Source organism: Sapajus apella, unplaced genomic scaffold (genome assembly GCF_009761245.1).
Source record: "Sapajus apella isolate SASKATOON/1434 unplaced genomic scaffold, GSC_monkey_1.0 scaffold124, whole genome shotgun sequence".
Classification (NCBI taxonomy): domain Eukaryota; kingdom Metazoa; phylum Chordata; class Mammalia; order Primates; family Cebidae; genus Sapajus; species Sapajus apella.
Genome location: NW_022437064.1, coordinates 859,403 through 883,409, shown reverse-complemented (window position 1 = coordinate 883,409; position 24,007 = coordinate 859,403). Strand labels below are relative to the sequence as shown.

The following is a 24,007-nucleotide window of genomic DNA, read 5'->3' as shown; positions in this document are numbered from 1 at the left end:
CCAACATCTTTAAATATCATCACTAGACTGGCAAATCCTCAGTCTTGATCTCCTCTGAAAGCAATCTCCTCTCCAAATGTCTGTGTGCCTTTGCCTATCAGACCTCCCTGCCTACTGGCATATGTCAATGTCTCAAAGTGACCACACCAAAAATTATACCCCTCTTCATCCTCACCACTCCCTTCCTCTATGATAAATGGCTACTCCCAGTCTTTTCCATCCTAGGAAATGATATAACGATCTCTCCCATTTCTCTGGCTCAAGCCTTGACTCATCATTCCCTCCCCGACAATCAACACAGGGCAAACCATTTAGCATGATCTCCGGAACATCCTGAATCTGACTGTTTCTCCACACTTCTACTTCCCCCACCTTAGTCCAAGTCCTCATCATCCTGAGCATCAGTTCCTGGCAGTAGTTTCCTGACCAATCACCCTGCTTCTACTTTTGCCCCATTACAATCTGCTCTTCAGATTACAAGCAGGTGGAATGCCCTTTTATGGATTTGAATGACATCACAGCACTACCCTCTCTAGAATGCTACAGTGATTTCACAGTATATTCAGAATAAAACCCAATCAATTTACCACCTCCCACAAGGCTTCCTCGCCTGGCCTCCATCTCCCACCAGGATGTATCGCCTCCTACCTTCCCTGCCAACTCACTAGGCTCCAGACACATAGGAGCCTTTTGCTGCTCCTCACTCATGCCAAGCTCATTGACAAGCTATGTTGGCTGAGCCCTCGACCAAGGCCACTCTTCTCCTAGAGAAGACCTTGCTGTGGCCCTCTCCTTTTGCTCAGATGAAACTTCATCAGAGTGGGCCTCCTTGATCTATCCAAGATGACACTCACGCACCATCACCTTCTACCCCTTACCTACTAATATTTTATTTTATATAAAATATTATATAAAATACTTTTCAGAGCACCTTTATGAAACTATGTTATTTATTTGCTTGTTTGTTTAAATGTTTATTATCTCTTTTCTCTACTACACTGTAAGCCTTAATAGGACAGAGAATTTTTCTTCTTGCTTAATGTTGATTCCTCAGTACACAGAACAATGCTTGGTATGTCATTCAATAATTATTTGTTTAATAGACAAACGAATGAAAATTTAAAATTCCAACATAATTGGCAGACTCCCTGAACAATTGGTTTATCTCATTGGTGAAAGTTACTCTTCTACACATTTAAGCATGTGAGCTGTATATTAAGCATACACTTATTTTATTATGTTTTAAAATTTCTTTGCAGAAGATCATACCTTTAAAATACCATATTCATGGCAATACCATTATAGTAACTTAAAATAGCTGCTTGTATTTTCTTTTACCTATGAAAATTAAAACTAATAATTTGGTCCCTGAAGATTTAATCTAGAAACATGTTAGTTCTCTTATTTCTTCATTGGTAACTGCAGATAAACTAAACAGTTTTAAAATAATAAGCAAAAGATAATGGAAATGAAATGATCAATTATAAGCCAAATAATTAAAATGCAATCCAATACACACAGCACAAAATATATATTGTTTAAAATGAAGAACTGGATCTTATAAAATTTTTAAGTGTACTAAATATAATTTTGATTCAACAAAGAGAAGAGCAAAATTTATGAAACTTAAGTGAGTTATAATTCTTCTCATTCTAAATACTTCTGAATACAGGTATTATTCTAAGAGGTTCTATGTAGATTAATTAAAAGCAATAAAGTAGAAAAAGCAGCATATTAATTTCATAATCATTCATAGACTCTTCAAATAAAAGAGAAAAAATGCTTCCAATATACCTTCTGAATGACTCGGTCTTGTTTTGTGTGGGGGCCGATCCTCACATGGGTGAAAGTTCAATTGCTGTAAGACTGCTGGACAGATGACAGAGAAGTTGGAGCTGGTTAATTGGGTAGCATTTGAAAAGCCATGAAGGGAAAAGATCTCTTCAGCAGATAAACACTGAAATAGAATAAATAACAACAAAAAAAATATGTTAGCATAGTAAAAGCACATAAGCAAAGATGCTATAAAGAGATACAGACTAAGTCATCCAGATGCACAGCACTCTTTATGCAAAAGCCCACCACAGAAACTGATAGGCCCCCAAAGTTGTAAAACAGTCCACACCAGTTTAAACCTAGAAACAAGAAAAAGAGCAAAAAAAGAAAAAGAAAACCTTCTTAATCAACAGTCTTCCTACAGCAGAAAAAATAAAATAAAAATCGCAATACCATTCAAACAAAGGGCTTTAAAACAATTTGTCAGTACCTTCTCTTAGTTTACTTCTCTTCAGTTTGAATGGATATTTTGTGTGAGTTACTGGCATGGCTCTCTACAGCATTTCTTGTAGACAAATACCTGGCTCCCTACAGTTTCATGTTAAGAAATTCTTCTCTTCTCTACACTGCAATAAATATAAATATATAAAAGTTGTTTCAAAATATGTATTTACATAAACTGTTTTTTTGTTAAAATATGCACTATTCTCAATGATGGTGGGTAGCTTTTCTATACTATATTAGGTTTTGAAAACAGTGCTGGGCTGTTTAGAAATTCAGTAACTACTATTTAGGAATAAAATCTGCATTAGAAAAAAACTGTGAAAATGACTTTTTAAAGGTATAACATTGTTCTCACATTTTAACTGTAAGCTATCTTCCATATACAGTACTTGCGTTATTAGGAAAAATATAAAATAAATGCTAATGAATGTCATAAGAATTATAGTGTGAAAAATATCCATTCACTCAAATGGAAGAGTCTGCCTTTAATAAATGCAATTTAGGAAAGTTATTTGCATGCTTCAGTCAATGCTTACACCCCACTAAGACCTTAGATATGTACTCTTATCTTAATTATGTCACCCCAAATTCATATGTTGAAGCCTTAATCTCCAGTGTGACAGTATCTGGAGATGGGGACTTTGAGAGGTAATCAAGTTTAGGTTAGTTCATGAAGGTGGGGCCCTGGTCCAGTGGAATTGGTGCACTTATAAGAAGAGACATCAAAGAGCTTGCTCACTTGCTCTTTCTCTGCTGTATAAGGAAATGAGATAATGCTCTCTGCAACCCAAGGACAGAGTGCTCAATAGACAGCAACCATCTGGCACCTTGGTCTTGGACTTCAAGTCTCCAGAACTGTGAGAAAACAAACTTCTGTTGCCTAAGCCACCTAGGCTATGGTATTTTGTTACGGCAGCCTGATCTGACTAATACACTATGAATGATATCAAGAACTCAAGAGTTGATGTTAATTGTTTGACCATAAGGTGTTGTAATTCCCTTTACAACAGAAACAATGAAATTTAAAATGTTGTATTATTTTGATAAAAGGAGATCTCTACTGTTTATGAAGGAAAAATGAAAAAACATCAAATATACCAAGATCTATGCAGTTGTCCAAAGAATTAGCATTCTAAGACTCCCTAAAACTTGATGACTGTTAAACAGTTCTTTTTCACACTCACATTGTAACCCATTCCTGAATCAGGAAGTCCACTTGCTAAGGTACAGTCAGCACTGTTTAACGAAGTAAAACACAAAATAATAGAAACTATAGACTATATCACACATAATGGGGCAAGTATTGCTTCACCAAATTTTAGCTTCAGTTATACATCATACATAACATCCACATATATACTGGATCATGATGTAAAATGTATTTCTTACTGTAAACAGCAGTCAAGAACTTGAATGCCACTGCCCTTAAGGATCCCAGAATTGCCCACTGTACATCATTAAAGACACTCTCCTACATACAATTAGAAAAAAAAGAAATAGTACAGTCAAATAAACATATAATTAATACCATCAGATAGCTTAGCTGTGCAGCATTTGTGTTGAAATTTGAGCTGGACAGGTGGTCATGGATAGTTGTGGTAATCATGGAGAGTGGCAACTGTCCAATCACCAGAAAGAACATGCAGATGTAGAGATGATAAAACTCAAAGCCTCCCCTTGTGACAAGAGAATGAGAACAGAATACTAACAGTGTAGCAGAACTGAATTAACTGCAAGCTTGACTTATTTAAAATAGCTATCCACCAGCAACTGGAATGCACACAATTTTGGACAGCAGCCTATTTCTGGCTTCAAACAAACTTGATATTTATTATCCTTTGATTTAACAAAGTTGAACCCAAAACAAAAGAAAGCAGTTGTCTTAGAAAGGGTGGTGTCTCCCAGAACGAGAACAAACAGGATGAGAGTCCAGCGCCTGAAGAGTGAGGGCAACAAAACCAACCGGTTATACCGTGGACAAGGAGGCTCAAACACCCTCTCAAGCACACCCTTTCACCTCCAAAACAACGAACAAACAAATTACGAAAAGGGTAGGATCATCAAGTGCTCCTCAGAAAACAAATCAAGGTGATTCTACAGAATGCTATGTGCCTTCATAACGCCATGTGCTTTCACTATCTCCTTCACATTCATGTACAGACAGCTTTACTTCTTTTCATGTTTGTTTTTATGACACTGCTAGTCTCAAGCATGCTAAGCATACTGCCCCGATGTTTGCTGTGGCCTTTCAAGGTTTCACATACCCTCGTGTTCAGCAGGTTGACTTTTTTCCTAAGTTTGAAGTTAAACTCCTATTCGGGCCGGGCGCGGTGGCTCAAGCCTATAATCCCAGCACTTTGGGAGGCCGAGGCGGGTGGATCACGAGGTCAAGAGATCGAGACCATCCTGGTCAACATGGTGAAACCCCGTCTCTACTAAAAATACAAAAAATTAGCTGGGCATGGTGGCGTGTGCCTGTAATCCCAGCTACTCAGGAGGCTGAGGCAGGAGAATTGCCTGAACCCAGGAGGCGGAGGTTGCGGTGAGCCGAGATCGCGCCATTGCACTCCAGCCTGGGTAACAAGAGCGAAACTCCGTCTCAAAAAAAAAATATTTAAAAAAAAAAAATTTTTTTTTTAAATATTAAAAACTCCTATTCACTGGTCTCTTGCCACATTCAGGTGCCTCAAATGGGCCTTATATATGTGAAACACCAAAGTAAGGTAGCATTAGAGGTAGGGGACTAGGTACATATTACGAAAGAGACTGCAAAATATGCTCAAAACCATTTCAGGAAATAGTTCTCTGCATTTTGGCTTCGGCTTCTGCTCTTCCTTCTTCCTCACCAGTTTTGATAAGCTGGAAGTTTTTCTGCATCTTTCCCAAACATGTCCTTATGGGAAAATGGGGGGCTGGTTCAGAAGGGGATGAAGGAAGTTCAAGGAATTAGGGCAAGTTCCTTCCTTAGCCTTTTAAACAACTGAAATCTGCTTATAATAAATGCTGAAGAGTGGCAAGATCTGAAAACTTCAATACTGACACAGATTCTGTCCTTAACTAAATTCCAGGCAGGCTCCTCTGAGCCCAGGCCTCAACTCTAGCATCCATTCTTTTCGGGACCTGCATTACCCAGTGTTAGCAAGAAACTTTCCAAGTCAGTTTAAAGAGAGTTCTCCCACTCTCCATATCTGATCACCCTCATCCTGCCTTCAGCAAGAATCCTGTTAGGTCTGTTTAACCAAAATCCCCCATACCCTTAATGTTTTCCCTTAGTAATTTTCTATTCATGACCGCCTCCCCACTCAGCCCCACTTGTCCGTGTTGTATTTGGCGTTGAGCCAAGTTCCATACTTAGGTCCCTTTTCTCCTTGTGATTGTTAATTTTGTGTCAATTTGACTGGCCGCTGGGTTCCCAAATTAAACATTATTTCTTTGGTGTTAAACATTATTTCTGAGGTGTCTGCAAGGGTGGTTGAATCTGTGGATTCCGTGAAATAGACTGTCCTTCCCAGCGTGAGTCCAACCCACTGAAGGCCTGAACAGAACAAAAGGCAGAGGAAGAAATTCGTTCCTTTTTTCATTCCTCACTGCTTGAACTGGGACATTTTATTTCATTTTCTCCAATCCTCCCTCTAGAGTTTACACCACTGGCTCCTCTGGTTCTCAGACTTTCAGACTCAGGGTAAATTACACATTGGCTTTCCCAGTCTGCAGCCTGCAAACAGCAGATCCTGGGATTTCTCAGCCTCCACAGTCACTATCACATGATAGTGATATGAGCCAATTCCTCATAATCTCTCTCTAATCTATATCTATATCTATATCTATATCTATATCCTGCTGTTTTTGTGTCTCTGGAAAACTCTGACTAACCTACCCCTATTGCAATGCTTCCTGAATAAAATCTGTTTTTACCATTTAAAATTGCTGTTAGGCTCTGGTTTTTTAATGATATCAAGTATAATAGCCATGAAGTTATACTACACATTGCATTAACTCTTTCCTTTATTCTATAAATATTTATCAAACCGTAAGGGTCTAGGTATAACATTGATGGGAGAAGTAGAAGGTGGAAAAAGCTGGAGGATGACAACCAGGAAGGAAATAGTACGAAAATAAATAAGTCAAAGTGCCTTCCATTAGCAAACTCAAATAGCTGTGGCAGAAATAAATCAGATACATCAAGATCTATAAAACTAGAGACAAAATGATAAATTCATGAAAAACATAATAATAAAAAACTATGAGAGTTCATTTGAGGGAGAAATGATATGCAGAGGAAATAGTCAAAAACAACGTTGATGATAGAATGCTGGGAGAGTGGAAAGAGGATGCTGCTACTGCTGGTGATACATACAGGAGTCAGATAAAAGGGAGGGTCCTGGGAGAATCTCAGCCTGCCTGCACACTGGGAGAACAGGGTGGAGCCATGGGAAGTTCCCATGTGGGCAAGGGGGAGGAGCCTGCCCTCTTCAGTTCCTGTGTGTGTGGCCTGGAATCAACATGTGATATGGGGGCCTGTTAGCAGGAAACCCTCTCATTTTGCTGAGAGTTGTTTTTTTTCTTTTCCTTTTCGCCCAGTAAATTCCATTCCCCTTACCCTTCCATGTGTCTACGTGCCCTAATTTTTTCTGGTCATGTGATAAGAACCCAGTTTAAGCTAAACTAAGGAACAAAGTTCAGCAACACTTTGATTAGGGAACCTAGGAAAAGAAGCCCATTTGGCAGGATGGTGGCAACTTTGGTTTAGACATTTTAAGTAGCAGTGCTCCCGGGACCCCAAATGGAAATGATTGGTGAGCTTTCTCTGAGAAAGGTAGAGACGAGAGATAAAGATGTGGCTTCTTCTACAAAGAGATCATAGCTACGTGGGAGTAGAGGAGCTGATCAGGAGGATCAGCATATAGAAAAAAGAACAAAGTCTTGGGAATACATACACAATTTGTGCAAAAGCAAGAAAAGGAGCCAGAGTACAAGCCCAAGTGAATTAGATCCAAAACATAAGAAATAATCCAGGCTAGTGAAATTTGGTGGATGTCTGTGGTTTTTGCCGTCCTGGAATGATGAAAGACATGTAACCCTTGGGTTTCTATCCCATCCTCTGGTAACAGAGCTCCTTACTGCTGTGGGAACTCCCTTCCATCTGATTTTGGTAAGCATAGGACCAGTCTGGGTCCTGTACTCACCTATGCTACTGAAAAACTCTTTCTCCACCAGTCCTGCTGTGAGTCTGGGGACATCTTAAGCCATTTATGCCGCCATGGGAAAGAAAGTTCACTAAGAAGTGGAGAAAGACAGATTTTCAATACAATCACTAAGACCCTGAATACAGCTGCACCTAAAGTGGATATGCACCTTGAGTCTTCAGTTATGTGGGCCAATGATTTCCCTTTTGGCTTATGCTAATTAATTTTTTTTACTCTTATAAATAAAAGAGTACTGATGGATACTTAATTATTTTAAAGTCACTTTTAAAAGCTAGTAAATGAATGCTACATCATAACCTATAGGAAAATAAAAAGATAAGCCTTTCCACTTTTTAAAGCTTCTCCACTTCTTCCTGTTCTCAACACACGGGCTGTCTTCTCTGCTTGGTTGTCTTGTCAAGTGGCACACATTAAGTAATACAATACAATAAAACTATCTGATCCTGTACCATTATATCAAGGCCTTCACACCACACCAGAAATGAAATATCATCCCATTCAAATACCATCCCAGAAACGGTTTCAGATTTTGTTTTGCAATAGGTTGGGATTCTGTGGGAGGCTGAACAGCTCACATTCCCAGTAAGGGCAGGGTTAGGTGTAGTTGTATTCTCTCTGGGAGGTAAAGGCAGGGAGAGACCGATTATTGCAATGCATTTAGACTCAATGACAATCAACTTTAAATACCATTACAAAGCCTCAAAGGGAGCCAGCAGGAGAACTGGGGTTAGAATCCAAGTCTGAAAAAGTTCTAACGTCTTTCCTTTCAGCCACATCTACCTTTCCCTGCCCTGCCAGTGATTGCTACAGCTATTGTTATTCAGTAAGAACTATAGCTACTTTCTGGAATTCGCCATATATGCAGCAGTCATGAAACCCATCCTTCTTCCACTCCAAGTAAATGGCAATCTCCTTTTTAAATGCATACCTTTAAAGATATGCAACAAGTAAGAGGTTTAACAAGAATTCACCTAAAATCTTTATCTGTTCTGCTCTTACAGAAGCACATTCCAGTTCTCATTCATTCTCATTCATTTATTAAGCAAACAGGTTGCTCACACCTTCCCTGGGCCCGGTGTTCTGGTAGATGTTGAGACTAAGACATTGTTTCTATCTTCAACGATCTCATCATTCAGCATAGAAAGGAGACACATATGAAACAGATAAGTAAATAAAAATATGCACAACATGTTGTGAGATTAAAGGGATGAGATCAGTGAAGGCTTCCTAGAGGAGGAGATATATGCGCTAAGTTTGTTATTTTGATGCATCCGATTCTCGGGGAAATGAAACATGATACACAATAAAATTAATGGAGAGATCAGTAATGCAAATGAGTATGTGATTAGTTGGTGAATAAATGTTATAAACAATACTTATCATAAGAGTTCTGAGAAGCAAAGAAGGACTACAGTAATAGCAAACTATAATATATGCTTAGCACATATCATCTCTTTAATCAACCACTCATATAGATTTTAGGTTAAATTTGGATGAAGAAATTATGTCTTAGGTAAATTTCTTTGGTACAAGATTAAACGACTTCCGTCTTAAAGACAGAATTCAGATATATGTCTTCTCATGCCTTTTGACTTGTAAGCCAATACTCTGGCTGCTATGTCTTGGTTGAACACTGAGAAGGATTCAATGAAGGAATTATTGAGACCCTGGCAGAGAATGTACTTTGTTGCCCCAGTCGTGAGCTGAATCACAAAATTAAATCAACTAGTAAACTATATTTAGAATCCTACTCAGAGACAGACTTCAAAAACAACCCTACAATAAGAAATTATTTAATGGGCACAATGTGCATTATTCAGGTGATGGCTACACTAAAAGCCCAGATATCACCACTACACAATATATTCATGTAACAAAACTTCCCTTCTATTCCTTATATTTATACAAACCAAAAAAAATCCTACAATTCAAACATCAGCCAACTTTTCTCACCAGGGTGAGAATTTGAGGTATACCTCACTCCCTGCACTTCATTTCTTTTGCTTTTTCATAATTTTGTTTAGTTTGCTGCTATGAAAGTCAATCATTTTTCAAGTTGGCTCCAAAAATGCTATGAAAACAATTGAGAAGTTCATTAATTCACTCATTCATTCATTCAACACATATTTACTGAGCACTACTGCATGCCAGACACATAGTAATATTAGTAATAGTCTTAATAAATACTAAAGTAGATATGAATTCTGGGATTCCAGAGGTTCTTTCCTATTAAATAATCATTGGGATACCTAAAAGTGTTGCAAACATAGCAACTGGCCAAAGATCCCAAGAAAGCAATTGAAATACATAAATTTAAAACGGTAGTTTGAATTTAACAGTTGGGAGGTCACTTCTGACCCTTGAAACAAATGAATAGCCCCATAAATTTATCCTTTTTAGGGCTCATTGAACAATGGAATTGGTGATTTAAATGTTCCACACTCACAACAGGAACATTCAAAGCAGGAGTGACTGAGGAAATTGCTTCCAGATTTGTTATTCCTGCAATAATGGAACTGCCTCAATTACAAGAAACTCAAGTTTCACTTCCAAATCTCCCTGATATATGCAAATATAGACATATATATGTGTGTGAGTGTGTGTGTGTGCACATGTGTGCATGTGTAGGCGGAATCACACACTCCACCATCTCTTCAAGTTTTTCCCTCTTTAAAATACTCTTCAAAGTTTACTCGTTATCACTTTATCAAGATAAAAGACTGTGTTTCTAGGTTTTGAGCCAAGAACACTCTATAAAAATAATCTCTAGGTTTAAGGTGGCTAGTCAAGTGACCCCCAACTGTTTCCCCAAGATTAATTTTTCCATTTTTCCCCAAATTTTCTTACACTTCTTACTAAAGCCACTCTGGCACTGATGCCACCCACAACACACACACACACACACACACACACACACACACACACACACACACACACACTCTCTCTCTCTCTCTCTCTCTCTCTCTCTCTCTCACATACACATACACACTCATATAGAAACACACTCACATGCATACACACACATACACCCACATATACTCACTGTCAAAACTCTTTTTGTAGAGGAGATGAAGAGCACTTTTCCTGAATATGTAATTTAAAGGAGAAAGATGCTTTGTTTTATGATACACTGCTAGGAATAAAAAGATTATTATGAAACAATGTATAGAGAATGCTGCTATAAATAAGAATAAAATTGTGCTCCAAAATGTTAACAGTGTTTACCTCTGGGTGGTAAAATTATGCGTCATATTTTTTTATTTTTCCTTTCTGCTTCTTTATATCTGCCAAAGTTTTTAACAATGTACTTGTATTTCAGTTTCTTTTAAGAAAAACAAAATTAAGTCATGGTTTGTTTGTTTAAAATCTCTTTTTCCAGGTTCCCCTAAACACAAAGTAGGCTGGAATTCTTTAAAGATTTTACTAAAGAAAAAGAAAAAATGTTGAAAGCTACAACAATCTTTTAAAAAGAGGTTTACAAGGTTTTCTGTCTTTGTCATAGTGATAGACATGTTTCCCAGCCCTGCTCCATTCCACATTCAGCTTTTCAAGGTCCTCTCTTGAAAAGAGAAGGTCTTCTTTTAGACCCCTACAAGGCTGATGTGGTGTCAGAGCACAGACACAGAGCCTAGATCTTGGCTTCCCACTCCTGACATGTCTTCAGGGAGCATGGACATATCGTCTGCCTACTTCCCATCATCTGCCAGGGAACCCCATGGACACCATCCCATTGTGCCAAGATCAAGAGCCTTTGTTTCCTTGCTGTATGTCAAGGGTCTCCTACTCAGTCCTTCCAGGGATAAAGTGTGGAGGGCATGCTGCTTCTTCAACTCAGGGCTGGGAAGATGCCACAAGAAATGAGTACAACCTTCAAAGCCATGTCACCCACATATACAAGGATTGGCTGTGTCCATCACAGGCCCGATTATATGACACCTCTTTAGCATGGTGGTTCTCCAGGCATGGTCCGGGGACCTCTGGGGGTTGTCAAGAACCTGCCAGAGTATATGCAAGGTCAAAATTTCTCTCAAAATAATACGAAGACTGCATTTTCCTTTTCTACTATAACTCTTTTACATGTAAACAATAAAGTTTCCAGAGGCTACAAAAGGTATGTCACAACTGATTGAATGGGGCAGCATATATGAGATTCAAACTGTCTTCTTTTAAGCCAGATTTTGAAGGAATTTACAAAAATGTAAAACAATTCCATTCGTCTTACTAATTTTTTGGTCATGGAAAATGTAGTTATTTTTCATTTAAAAATATTAGCATGGAATGAGTTTATTATTATGTCTATTAAATATTTTCAAGTTTTCCTAACATTAATTTCTATAATGGTAAGTATTAATAGATATAAATCATATACACTAAGGCTCTTTGGTATCATCAATAATTTTTAAGAGTACAAGGGGCCGGGCGCGGTGGCTCACGCCTGTAATCCCAGCACTTTGGGAGGCCGAGGTGGGTGGATCACGAGGTCTAGAGATCGAGGCCATCCTGGTCAACATGGTGAAACCCCGTCTCTACTAAAAATACAAAAAATTAGCTGGGCATGGTGGTGCATGCCTGTAATCCCAGCTACTCAGGAGGCTGAGGCAGGAGAATTGCCTGAACCCAGGAGGCGGAGGTTGCGGTGAGCCAAGATCGCGCCATTGCACTCCAGCCTGGGTAACAAGAGCAAAACTCCGTCTCAAAAAAAAAAAAAAAAAAAGAGTACAAGGGTTCCTGAGACTAAAAAGTTTGAGAATCTAGCACATAAGAGTGACACACAAACAGAGACCTTATATACCACTTCACTGAGGAGCTAGGAGCTTCTAATCTAATGATATCCAATACCCTTCTCATCCTGGTTATCCTACAATTCCACAAGATTGTTTCTACTATTGGATTACCCATCAGTATGTCCTTCTTCTGCCCAAACTGCCCATCTGCACACACACATGCCAAATAAGAAAACAAAACAAAAAACCTTCAAAAGTACACATTTCTGGCCTGGCATGGTGGCTCACACCCATAATCCTAGCATTTTGGGATGCCAAAGCAGGAGGATCACTTGAGCCCAAGAGTTCAAAACCAGCCTAGATGACAAAAAAATTTTTTTTAATTAGCCAAGCATGACAGTGCACACTGGTAGTCTCAGCTACTCAGGAGGCTGAGCAGGAGGATCACTTGAGCCCAGAAGGTCAAGGTTGCAGTGAGTCATGATCAAACCACTATAGTCCAGCCTGGGTGACAGAGCGAGACGCTGTTTCAAAAAAATTGTACACATTTCTGCCAAGAGTCTAAAGTCCTAACACTTAAGAACCTCACTTACCTGTCTCTAATGTTCCTTTCCCCCTTAAGCACACTCTAAATAGATACATGAACACTCTATTCTAACCAAACAGTCATAATCAGCCTTGTATTTTACCTTCACTGTGACTTTGCATCTCCCATGACCCCTGCCTAGAATACAATACACCCCCTATCCAACTACCAACTCCTATCTGTCCTGCAAGGCCCATTTGGAATGCGTCTTCTCTGCCTAATATTGCTATACCCACCCCTTCTCCAGAATGGAGCCATTCCTGATATCTATTTGTTTAGCACTTAATGTGTGCTTCCATGTATTATTATTTTCTCATGAAATGGATATTTCTTCAATAAGATCATAAAAATCTGCAGAGGATGAAGTTCTTCCTTTTTATATCTTCCTCAGCCCCTAATAAGTCTTTGGACATGTAAGACACTCAATTTATAAACAATAGCTAATTTTGTAGATTAAGGAAGGGAGGTGAATGAAAGGAGATCACAAACTAGCACACAGTGTTTGACTATAATTCTGAGAAATACAAATCAATAACCCGGGAGTCATCTACCAGAACCTCTGAGGAGGCAAATATTCCAGCCATAAGTTTTTCTTCTCATTCTATTAAACTTTCCTAGAATCAGCTCAGTGTGGCCCTGATGCTACAAATAAGCTAATCCTGACATCAGTGTTTCTAAGTTACCCTAGAGAACATACTTATGGGCTATGGAGAAAATCCCAGGCTAAATGAAAACAAAAAAATTCCTGGAAAGTTCATAAACTAAAAGTAATAAAAACTTTATTTCTATTTAGATGACCCATGGGTTAAATTTTAATGTACTATTACTTTTATGTTTTTTATGTGTGTAACTGGACCATGAATATGTATGAATGCCTATTCCATTTCCTCACCTCTCAGTCATTCCTCAACCCATTGTGGTCTGGCTTCTATCCCCACCACTTCCTTGAACCTTCTTATTGCTAAGGAGGAAGTTTCTAATTGCTAAATACAATGGGTGTTTCTCAGGCCTTGTCTCTCTGTTAATTGAAAAAATAAAAATAAAACAAGAAAAGGAATTGCTGGTTTATGTTAAATTAAATGGGGCATTTAGGTTGACGCATCTGCTGCCATTAAGCCAGCAGAATAGAGTTCATATGTCTTTTAAGAGGATGCTGAGGAGAGAAAGGAATATTAATTTAGAAAGTTATGTTGGTTTAAAATAAATCATTAAAAACTTATCAGTTAAAAAGGTTGAAGTTATTTATCAAGCATTTCATTCATTCAACAAATATTTCTTGAATATCACCTAAATGTCAGACTATCCTAATTATGGGCATAGAAGAGGCTTTCCGGGTAAATCCAGTCCTTTGCTTCATGGACCATACAGACTATTGCAGGATCCATATTTAAACATATATAATTGCAGCATGGCCTGGTAAGTGTGGAGATAGACTCCATGAATTTGGAGAAGAGAGAAGAATTAACCCACTCTGAGGTAATGGGATTATCAAAGACTTCCCAGAAAAAGCACCGTTGAAGGTGAAATGTAAAGGAAAAAGTAGAAATAAGGCTGGAGAAATATGGGAGTGGAGGCAGATGCTTCAGGGCCATAAATACCAGGCAGAATTTAGAGTTTATTTTAACAGTAATGGGAAGTCGTGTGAGGATGGTGACATGCACAGATCTGTGTATTAAAGATTCAAGTCGCCTGGATGCAGTGGCTCACACCTGTAATCCCAGCACTTTGGAAGGCTGAGGCAGGCAGATCACCTGAGGTCAGGAGTTCGAGATGAGTCTGACCAATATGGTGAAACCTTCTCTCTACTAAAAATACAAAAATTAGTTGGACGTACTGGTGGACAACTCTAGTCCCAGCTACTCAGGAGGTTGAGACAGGAGAATTGCTTGAACCTGGAAGGAGGAGGTTGCAGTGAGCCAGGATCGTGCCACTGCACTCCAGCCTGGGCGACAGAGAGAGACTCCGTCTAAAAAACAAACAAACAGAAAAAAAAAGATTCAAGTCTGTGACCTCAGCTGTGGACCAAGCAGACCTAATAGACATCTACAGAACTCTCCACACCAAATCAACAGAATATACATTCTTCTCAGCACCACATCACACTTATTCTAAAACTGACCCCATTATTAGAAGTAAAACACTCCTCAGCAAATGCAAAAAAAACGGAAATCATAACTAACAGTCTGTCAGACCACAGTGCAATCATATTAGAACTCGGGATTAAGAAACTCACTCAAAACCATACAACTACATGGAAACTGAACAACCTGCTCCTGAATGACTACCAAATAAATAATAAAATTAAGGCAGAAATAAGTAAGTTCTTTGCAACCAATGAGAACAAAGACACAACATACCAGATCTCTAAGATACAGCTAAAGCAGTGCTTAGAGAAAAATTTATAGCACTGAATGCTCACAGAAGAAAGCAGGAAAGATCTAAAATTGACACCCTAACATCACAATTAAAAGAACTAGAGAAGTAAGGGCCAACAAATTCAAAAGCTAGCAGAAGACAAGAAATAACTAAGATCAGAGCAGAACTAAAGGAGATAGAGACACGAAAGACCCTTCAAAAAAATCAATGAATCCAGGAGCTGATTTTTTGAAAAGATTAACAAAATAAATAGACCACTAGCCAGACTAATAAAGAGGAAAGGAGAAAAGAATCAAATAGCCACAATAAAAAATATTTAAGGGGATATCACCACTGATCCTGAAGAAACACCAACTACCACCAGAGAATATTATAAACACCTCTATGCAAATAAATAGAAAATCTAGAAGAAATGAATAAATTCCTGGACACATACACTCTCCCAAGACTAAACAAACAATAAGTTGAATCCCTGAATAGACCAAATAACAAGTTCTGAAACTGAGGCAGTAACTAATAGCCTACTAACCAAAAAAAGCCCCGGACCGGACAGACTCACAGCCCAATTCTACCAGAGGTACAAACAGGAGCTGGTACCATTCCTTCTGAAACTATTCCAAACAATAGAAAAAGAGGGACTCCTCCCTAACTCATTTTATGAGGCCAGCATCATCCTGATACTAAAATCTGGCAGAGACACAACAAAGAAAGAAAATTTCAAGCTCATACCCATGATAAACATTGATGCAAAAATCCTCAATAAAATACTGGCAAACTGAATCCTGCAGCATATCAAAAAGCTTATCCACCACAATCAAGTCAGCTTCATCCCTGGGATGTAAGCCTGGTTCAACATACACAAATCAATAAACGTAATCCATTACATAAAGAGAACCAATGACAAAAACCACAATTACCTCAACAGATGCAGAAAAGCATCTATTGAGGTAATTCAACACCTTTCATGCTAAAAACTCTCAATAAACTAGATATTAATGGAACATATCTCAATAATAAGAGCTATTTATGACAAACCCACAGCCAATATCATACTGAATGGGAAAAAGATGGAAGCATTTCTTTGAAAACCGGCACAAGACAAGGATGCCCTCTCTCACCATTCCTATTCAATACTGTATTGGAAGTTCTGGGCAGTCAGGCAAGAGAAAGAAATAAAGCGTATTCAAATAGGAAGAGAGGAAATCAAATTGTCTCTGCTTACAAACTACATGATTATATATTGTTGTGATTCACTCAGGGTGGTTGACAAAATATTAAGGGAAATATCAGGGAAAGTTATAAGATTATAGTTTCAAATCTTTTGGAAGGCTGAAAGGTTTTCATCAACTTGTATAATGGAACAGGCTGAAGGCAGCCAGTTCTGACCTTAGAGCATTAGGTCATAGGGTGAAGATTAGGGATAATAGAAGCTTCCCCAGTTAAGTCTGTTTACCCCACATTCCTTTGTTTCTACTCTAACTATTTATTTACTCATATAAACTTTGTGTCAGATGGTCCTCTCAGAGGGGACGAAGGGGGATTACCTGTTAATGGTGTTTACTCTGGACCCCAGAACCAAAGCTTTTATCTTTCACAAAACAACTTTTTTAACCATGTTAATTATCCATAAGCATGTTGACTTAGAACCTCTGTAAGTAAATCTACACTGAATAAATGTGAGGAGGAACAGTGATAGGGGTTAAGTAGCAGCAATCGCCCTCTGAGCGCAGCTGACAACCTTCTTAGCCTACTCATTCACTCGTATTGGTGTGTGAGAGTATTTTATTCATCCGTCACAGAGTCAGGATTTGCAGGACAGACCCTCGCAGGTAGTGAGCAATGTGTCAGTATATTTAGAAAACCACATCGTCTCAGCCCAAAATCTCCTTAAGCTGATAAGCAGTTTCAGCAAAGTCTCAGGATACAAAATCAATGTGCAAAAATCAAAAGCATTCCTATACACCAATAATACACAGAGAACCAAATGATGAGTGAACTCTCATTCACAATTGCTACAAAGAGAATAAAATACCTAGAAATATACTTACAAGGGATGTAAAGGACCTCTTCAAGGAGCACTACAAACCACTGCTGAAGGAACAAAGAGAGGATACAAAGAAATAGAAAAACATTCCATGCTTATGGAGAGGAAGAATCATGTCATGCAAATGGCCTTATTGTCCAAAGTAATTTATGGATTCAATGATATCCCCTCAAGCTACCATTGACTTTCTTCACAGATAGAAAAAACTACTCTTAATTTCATATAGAACCAAAAAAGAACCCTTATAGCCAAGACAACCCTAAGCAAAAAGTACAAAGCTGGAGGCATCACACTACCTGACTTCGAACTATACTACAAGTCTACAATAAACAAAACACCATGGTATTGGTACCAAAACATATATATAGACCAAAAGAACAGAACAGAGGCCTCAGAAATAACACCACACATTCACAACCATCTGATCTTTGACAAACCTGACAAAAACCAGCAATAGGGAAAGGATTCCCTATTTAATAAATGTTGTTGGGAAAACTGGCTAGCCCTATGCAGAAAACTGAAACTGGACCCCTTTCTTACATCTTACACAAAAATTAACTCAAGATAGATTAAAGACTTAAATGTAAGACCTAAAACCATAAAAGATCTAGAAGAAAACCCAGTCAAAACTTTTCAGGATGTAGGCATGGGCAAAGACTTCATGACTGAAACACCAAAAGCGTTTGCAACAAAAGCCAAAATTGACAAATAGAATTTAATTAAACTGAAGAGCTTCTGCACAGCAAAAGAAACTATCATCAGAGTGAACAGGCAACCTACAGAATGGGAGAGAATTGTTGCAATCTATTGACAAAATGCTAATATCCAGAATCTACAAGGAACTTGAACAAATTTACAAGAAAAAAAAAAAAACATCAAAAAGTGGGCAAAGGACATGAACTGACACCTCTCAAAAGACATTTATGTAGCCAACAAACATGAAAAAAAGCTCATCATCACTGGTCATCAGAGAAATGCAAATCAAAGCCACAATGAGATACTATCGCACAGCAGTCAGAATTGCAATCAGTAAAAAGTAAACAACAGATGCTGGACAGGATGTGGAGAAATAGGAACACTTTTACACTGTTGGTGAGGGTATAAATCAGTTTAACCCTTGTGGAAGACAGTGTGGTAATTTCTCAAGGATCTAGAATCAGAAATACCATTTGACCCAGCAATCCCATTACTGGGTATATACCGAAAGGATTATAAATCATTCTACTATAAAGACACATGCAAATGTATGCTTATTGCAGCACTATATACAATAGCAAAGACTTAGAACCAACCCAAATGCCCATCAATGATAGACTAGATAAAGAAAATGTGGCACATATACACAATGGAATACTATGCAGCTATTAAATAGGATGAGTTTGTGTCCTCTGCAGGGATACGGAAGAAGATGGAAACCATAATTCTCAGCAAACTAATACAGGAACATAAAACCGAACACCATATAACACCACTCATAAGTGGAAGCTGAACAATGAGAACACATGGACACAGGGAGGGGAACATCACACACCAGGGCCTGTCATTGGGTGGGGGTCTAGGGGAGGGGTAGCATTAGGAGAAATACCTAATGTAGATGATGGGTTGATGGGTGCAGCAAACCACCATGGCACCTATGTCACAAACCTGCACATGTATCCCACAACTTAAAGTATAATTAAAAAAAAAATCAAGTCGGCAGAAATGCAGAGGAAAGAGAGATGTGAGGCAGGACTGGATGCAGAGGGCAGCAGCAGTAACAGAGTGGATGTGTATTAAATACTTACAGCCTGCCAGGCACAGGACAGAGCAACCAGATATATTATCTGATTTTATCTCCACTACAATCCCATAAGGTAGGTATAATTTTCTACATTACACAAAAGAGGATTTGGGAGCTTCAAAAGATTAACTAAAAGATATTTAGAAGTTATTATGACAAGATTTATGTGCATTTAATATGGGAAGGGGAAAGAAAAAGGGAGGAGTCAATATTAATATCCAGTTTCTCAGTTTAGTTCAGTGAGTAGATGCTGATACCCATCACTAAGATGGGTAAAACAGGAATATCAAAAGCTTTTGATGGAGAAAGAGATGGAGTTAGAGATGGAGTTGATGAGTTTTGTCTGAGACAGGTTTAGACCTGCTGAATTGGGGAAAAGAAAAGAGTTAGACATCAATCGTCAGTTCGGTACGCAAGGCCGAATCTCAAGAAAGCAATCTGAAGGGAGCCAACTCATGTAGAAAGCATCTACAGATAGATAACCACAGACATATGAGTCATTGAAGATATACAGAAAGGGTGTGTGAAATCAAAAGAAAAGAGGCTTGAGATGGAAACCTGAGGAGCACTAATATTCAAAGAATGAGCAAAGGAAACTGAAAAGCAGCAGCAAGGGAAGTATGAAAAACATGGCACAAACAGCTGTAAACAAGGAAAGGATGTGTTTCAAGTAGGACGTAATCAACACCAACAAAATTACCGAGTGGTGAGGCCTGAAAAGCACCCACTATAGCCAACAGTAATGAGGTTCCACATGACTTGGTATAGAATAATTTCAAGCAAGTGGTGGGGACAGAAAAAAACCAGGACCAATGGTTTGAGGAGTGAATGAGAGGTGAGAAAATGGAACACGCATTCGGACCTTTCTGTGGTCCAGTTATACACAGAAAACGAAGCACAAAGATCACGGAATATTCACGGGAGTCAGAGCACAGTGGCTTTGCTAATACTGCATCTGATTAAAATTAGCCCAAGGAAAAAAAACTGAGGACTCAAAACTGGAATGGCTGGTCTCCTCGACAAATCTGGGCACTTTGTCTAAATTTTACCAAATGACTTATTCGTATCTCAGTTTCTGGAAGAAATGATATGTCCTAATTTTCTCATAATATTATTTTGAGTATCAAATGTCAATTGTCATGAAATAACTTTGCAAGGTTGAAAACTAGTTTGCAGAGGAAGTAATAACAAGTTTTAGAGCCAGCCCTGATTATTCCAAGTACAACTTTAACAAGGGAAAGAAAAGACTTTTTTTTCCTTTTTTTACTCAAACAAGAGGGGAACATCAGCAGAGAATACCTTCCTGCTTCAAATAAATGATTGCACAGTTCCCAGTGGCTTCAAAAAAATGGCATCCATTCTACCTTGACATCTAGGCACTTGGATGACATAAGAGGCACTTGGCTTTTTGGAAAATAAGTCCCTCTGTGGGATGATACACTTCAGCATAAGAGGCAACAGTGGAAAATGCATCGGTTATAGGATTCACTCACCCTAGAATGGAATATTTTCTCTGCCACTATGAGTCCAAATTTCTACTGATTTAAAGTGAGTTATTTAACCTACATAAGGTTGAGTTTGCTCAAGGGAATAACAAGAGTATTTACCCCATTGGATCAGGATGATTAACAGAATGGTGTATAAGGAAGAACTGAGCAGGATGTCTGGAACACGGAAGTCCTCTATAATTGTTAGCAAATATTCTTAGTGGGACAGGACCTGTTTCCTCTGCCACGGTAAAGGCCCTGCCCAAAACATTTACTTAAACAGCGTTCATCCCAAGGCTAGAGACAGAGCCAGCATCTAGTTGTTCATGCTAATGTGTATAGGTGAAGTAACCAAATAATAGACTTTGTGCTCTGGTAACTCTGGTCCTGAAGAAAACTGTAGAGCATCATGATTTCATATTCAAACTCAATTATGTGGTACCATCATAGCATGGATCTCTTAACATAAGTGTGTTTTATAGAACATATGACAAATATTTATATAAAGCAGGATCTTTTGCCAAATTTAGAATCAGCCTACTAATTTTACTGTTCACTTTTCATCTGAAGTTTGGGCTGTTTCCTTGCCACTGAAGAGCTACGTTTTTCCCTTCTCCAAGTTAGACTAAAATGGTGGTCATTCTCTTACCTGCTTTCTACCCAACAAAGTTTAGTTAAACACAGAGGGTCCTGGATTCTTTGGCTTGCAAAATCCATATAGAAGTTCATACAGATTTAGAAGTAGATCTCAATTTAAAACCACAATTCTATCCATTTCTGGAAGTATAAGGTGGTTCCCCAAATATTCACATTTCAGTGGTGATGCCAATTTGGGGCAAAAATAATAAAACAAAGCCTACTCCTAAATAAAGCATCAGAAGTCCTCTGTAGGGGAGGTAATAATTTCAATGCATATTTTAGCACTCAAATTATTTTATTTGTCTCTACACCTAAGATTTACATTGTCAAGAATTTACTACCAGTGTTTAGTGAAAGGGAAGTGGAGGTAAACAGCAAAAGCCTTTCTCAAGGTAGTCACCATGGAAACCAAGACTGAAATCAAAGTCACTGCACTTAGGTCTCACTGGTCTTTTTATTTCATTAATTCTTGCTGTCTTTTTATAGCTGTGCTTTCTTCTTTAAGTTGACAGACCCTTGGGTGTTCAGATCTTCAATGAAAGACAATTTTGTTAAGGATAATGTAGCTGTATCAAGTAACATAGTATTATGATGATAATAACTATGTTTTGAACACATAATTTGAGCCAGACACAATGCTAAGTATTTCACATAAATTGTCTTTGTATTATTGGAAGCAATATAGGTAAGGAAAAAAGTCTCATATTTTTATTGAGTTGGCATATGTAACATACTAAATATATGTGTCCAAAATATATTAAATGTTCAGTAAATGTTTAATATTGTTCTTATTTTCTAGTCCAAAAAAAACATCCTATGAGTAAAGTTCTTTTTTTTTCAATTCACAGATGTGAAAACTAAGGATTACGAAAAGAGGTTAGGTTACTTGCCTGTGATTTTTCAGGTGGTAAGCAAGAGAAATAGAATTTCAGCCCAGGCTTGCCTGACTCCAGAAGCCAAATTGTAAACCATTGTGTTGTATTCTCTTAAGATAGTTAGAGGTCTAAGAAGCTCACCAAATAAATTGGTTACAATTATGGATTATTTTTAATTAGGTTCACAGAACTAAAGACTTAGAGGCATTATCAACACTCACTTGATTTTTTTCTCTAGCTATTCAATTCATTATTTTAAAAAAAGTCAAGGGTTTTATTTGGCCTTGGAAGGCATAATGCTACATTTCAGGTTCACCTTTAATCTACACTCACAGATTTTTATTTTTATTCTCCTTAAACTTCAGGCCAAGAAAAACAACAGAGTATCTTTAGAAACCGATGGAAGCCAAATTAAACAAGGCTCCACTCTTAAGGTTTCTATGCTCCCAAATCCTATCAACACAAAGGTAATTCAGTGAAAGTTTCATTTCTTTATAAAATAACTCTCAAGACTAACCCATTTGACTAATGAAACAGACAACTGGAAATAATTTGAGAATAAATTAATTAGTTTCAACTACAAACAGGAATCTACTATTATATAGAGTTGAAAATGGGAGAATTCTGAAAACTACATAGTTTTTTAGATAGTCTAGAATTTAGTAACATTCTTTTTCTAAAATAAATTGCATTCTAAATGACCCTAATACTAGCTGTTTGCACTTAGTAATGTGTACATCCCTTGAGCAAACACCAGTTGGAATACAAGTAACTTGCAAACCCATTACCAGCCACATTAAACTGCCTTCATTAGGGGTTGCTTTCCTTTTCCTGAGGAAAATTAATCCTTCTCAGCTTCAGGCCTTATTTTCCATTTCTATTTATATTCCTATTTTTCTCCCCCAACCCCTACTACCACCAAAAGAAATTCATTTTTCTCTTAAAAAGAATCAAAAGTATATCAAACTTAAAGAAAACACCTTTAAAGAACAGTTACGGTTGAAAAGTAATGGTATTTTATGATTAGGAAGCAGAAAACTAAGTCACTAACCCTCAATATCTCGCAAGACAAGAATAAACCATGGAAAGCATAACAGCTGCAACTCTCCCACCCAGATGAGAGAACATCACTAGAAAACATCCCTAGAGAGAAACAAAGATCTATCCCAATTAAGGAGCGTTCACTTGATTAACTGTGTGAGAAAGCTCAAACTGCCTCCTAGCAGCACTGTCTTACCTATAGTTAAGAGTCAGTAATTCTGTTGAAGTACTCAGTTCACCTTCTATTCCCTCCTTGCTTCAACTCATTCCCCAACACCTACACACAAACCACGTTCTCCAGTGTTCTGCAGTTCAGAATGCACTTGCTTCAGAGGCATCATAAGGGGAGATTTCCATTCTAAACTGCCAGAAGAGACAGTGGATTCATTGGCAGGAAACTTCTAGCATAAAAGTGAGAAATGGACAGAAAGGTTTCACACTAGACATACCTGAAGTCTATCCAAAGGAGAAAGTACTATTTTTGCTCAAAATATAGTCCCTTAAAAAAAATTCATTATATATGAAAGAATAAAAGAAAATTTCATGGTCTAAAAAAGAATTCATGTAATTCACATGAAAATTCATCATATTTGGAACAAGCAAAAGTTCCATCAATAATTTTTTTAAAAAAACCAAACCAGATAAGCAGAATTGACTGAGTTGTAACTTTTCCAACGACCCCCCCCTCCACAATAAAAATCCCTCACCTTTCTAAACTACTAGCAAATCCTTTCTAGCATCCAGGTGACAATCATATATGGCCTTGTGATATGTTTTACAACATCTGCTTTGGTGATTACTTTACTGCAGCTTTGCCTTGCATATTCACTTTTCACAAGTTTCCATCTTTTTTCTTAATTATAAGGTCTCTGAGGAGCAAGACAAGTCATCATCATTGTACCCTCTGCAGCTTCCTTAATGTGACTAATGTCACATTAGTCATTAGCAATGTAGCCAGATAAGCAGTT

The 24,007-nt window shown here is 38.0% G+C and overlaps 1 protein-coding gene across 3 annotated transcripts in view; it reads right to left on the bottom strand.

The window, feature by feature from the left end:
- Positions 1–24,007, bottom strand: part of SLC39A8 (solute carrier family 39 member 8) — a 69,708-nt gene that overhangs the window by 38,715 nt on the left and 6,986 nt on the right. For all 3 annotated transcript variants that reach the window (XM_032261614.1, XM_032261616.1, XM_032261615.1), the window contains exon 3: positions 1,795–1,957. In XM_032261614.1, coding sequence (XP_032117505.1) covers positions 1,795–1,957 — 163 coding nt within the window. The remainder of the gene's footprint in view (positions 1–1,794; positions 1,958–24,007) is intronic.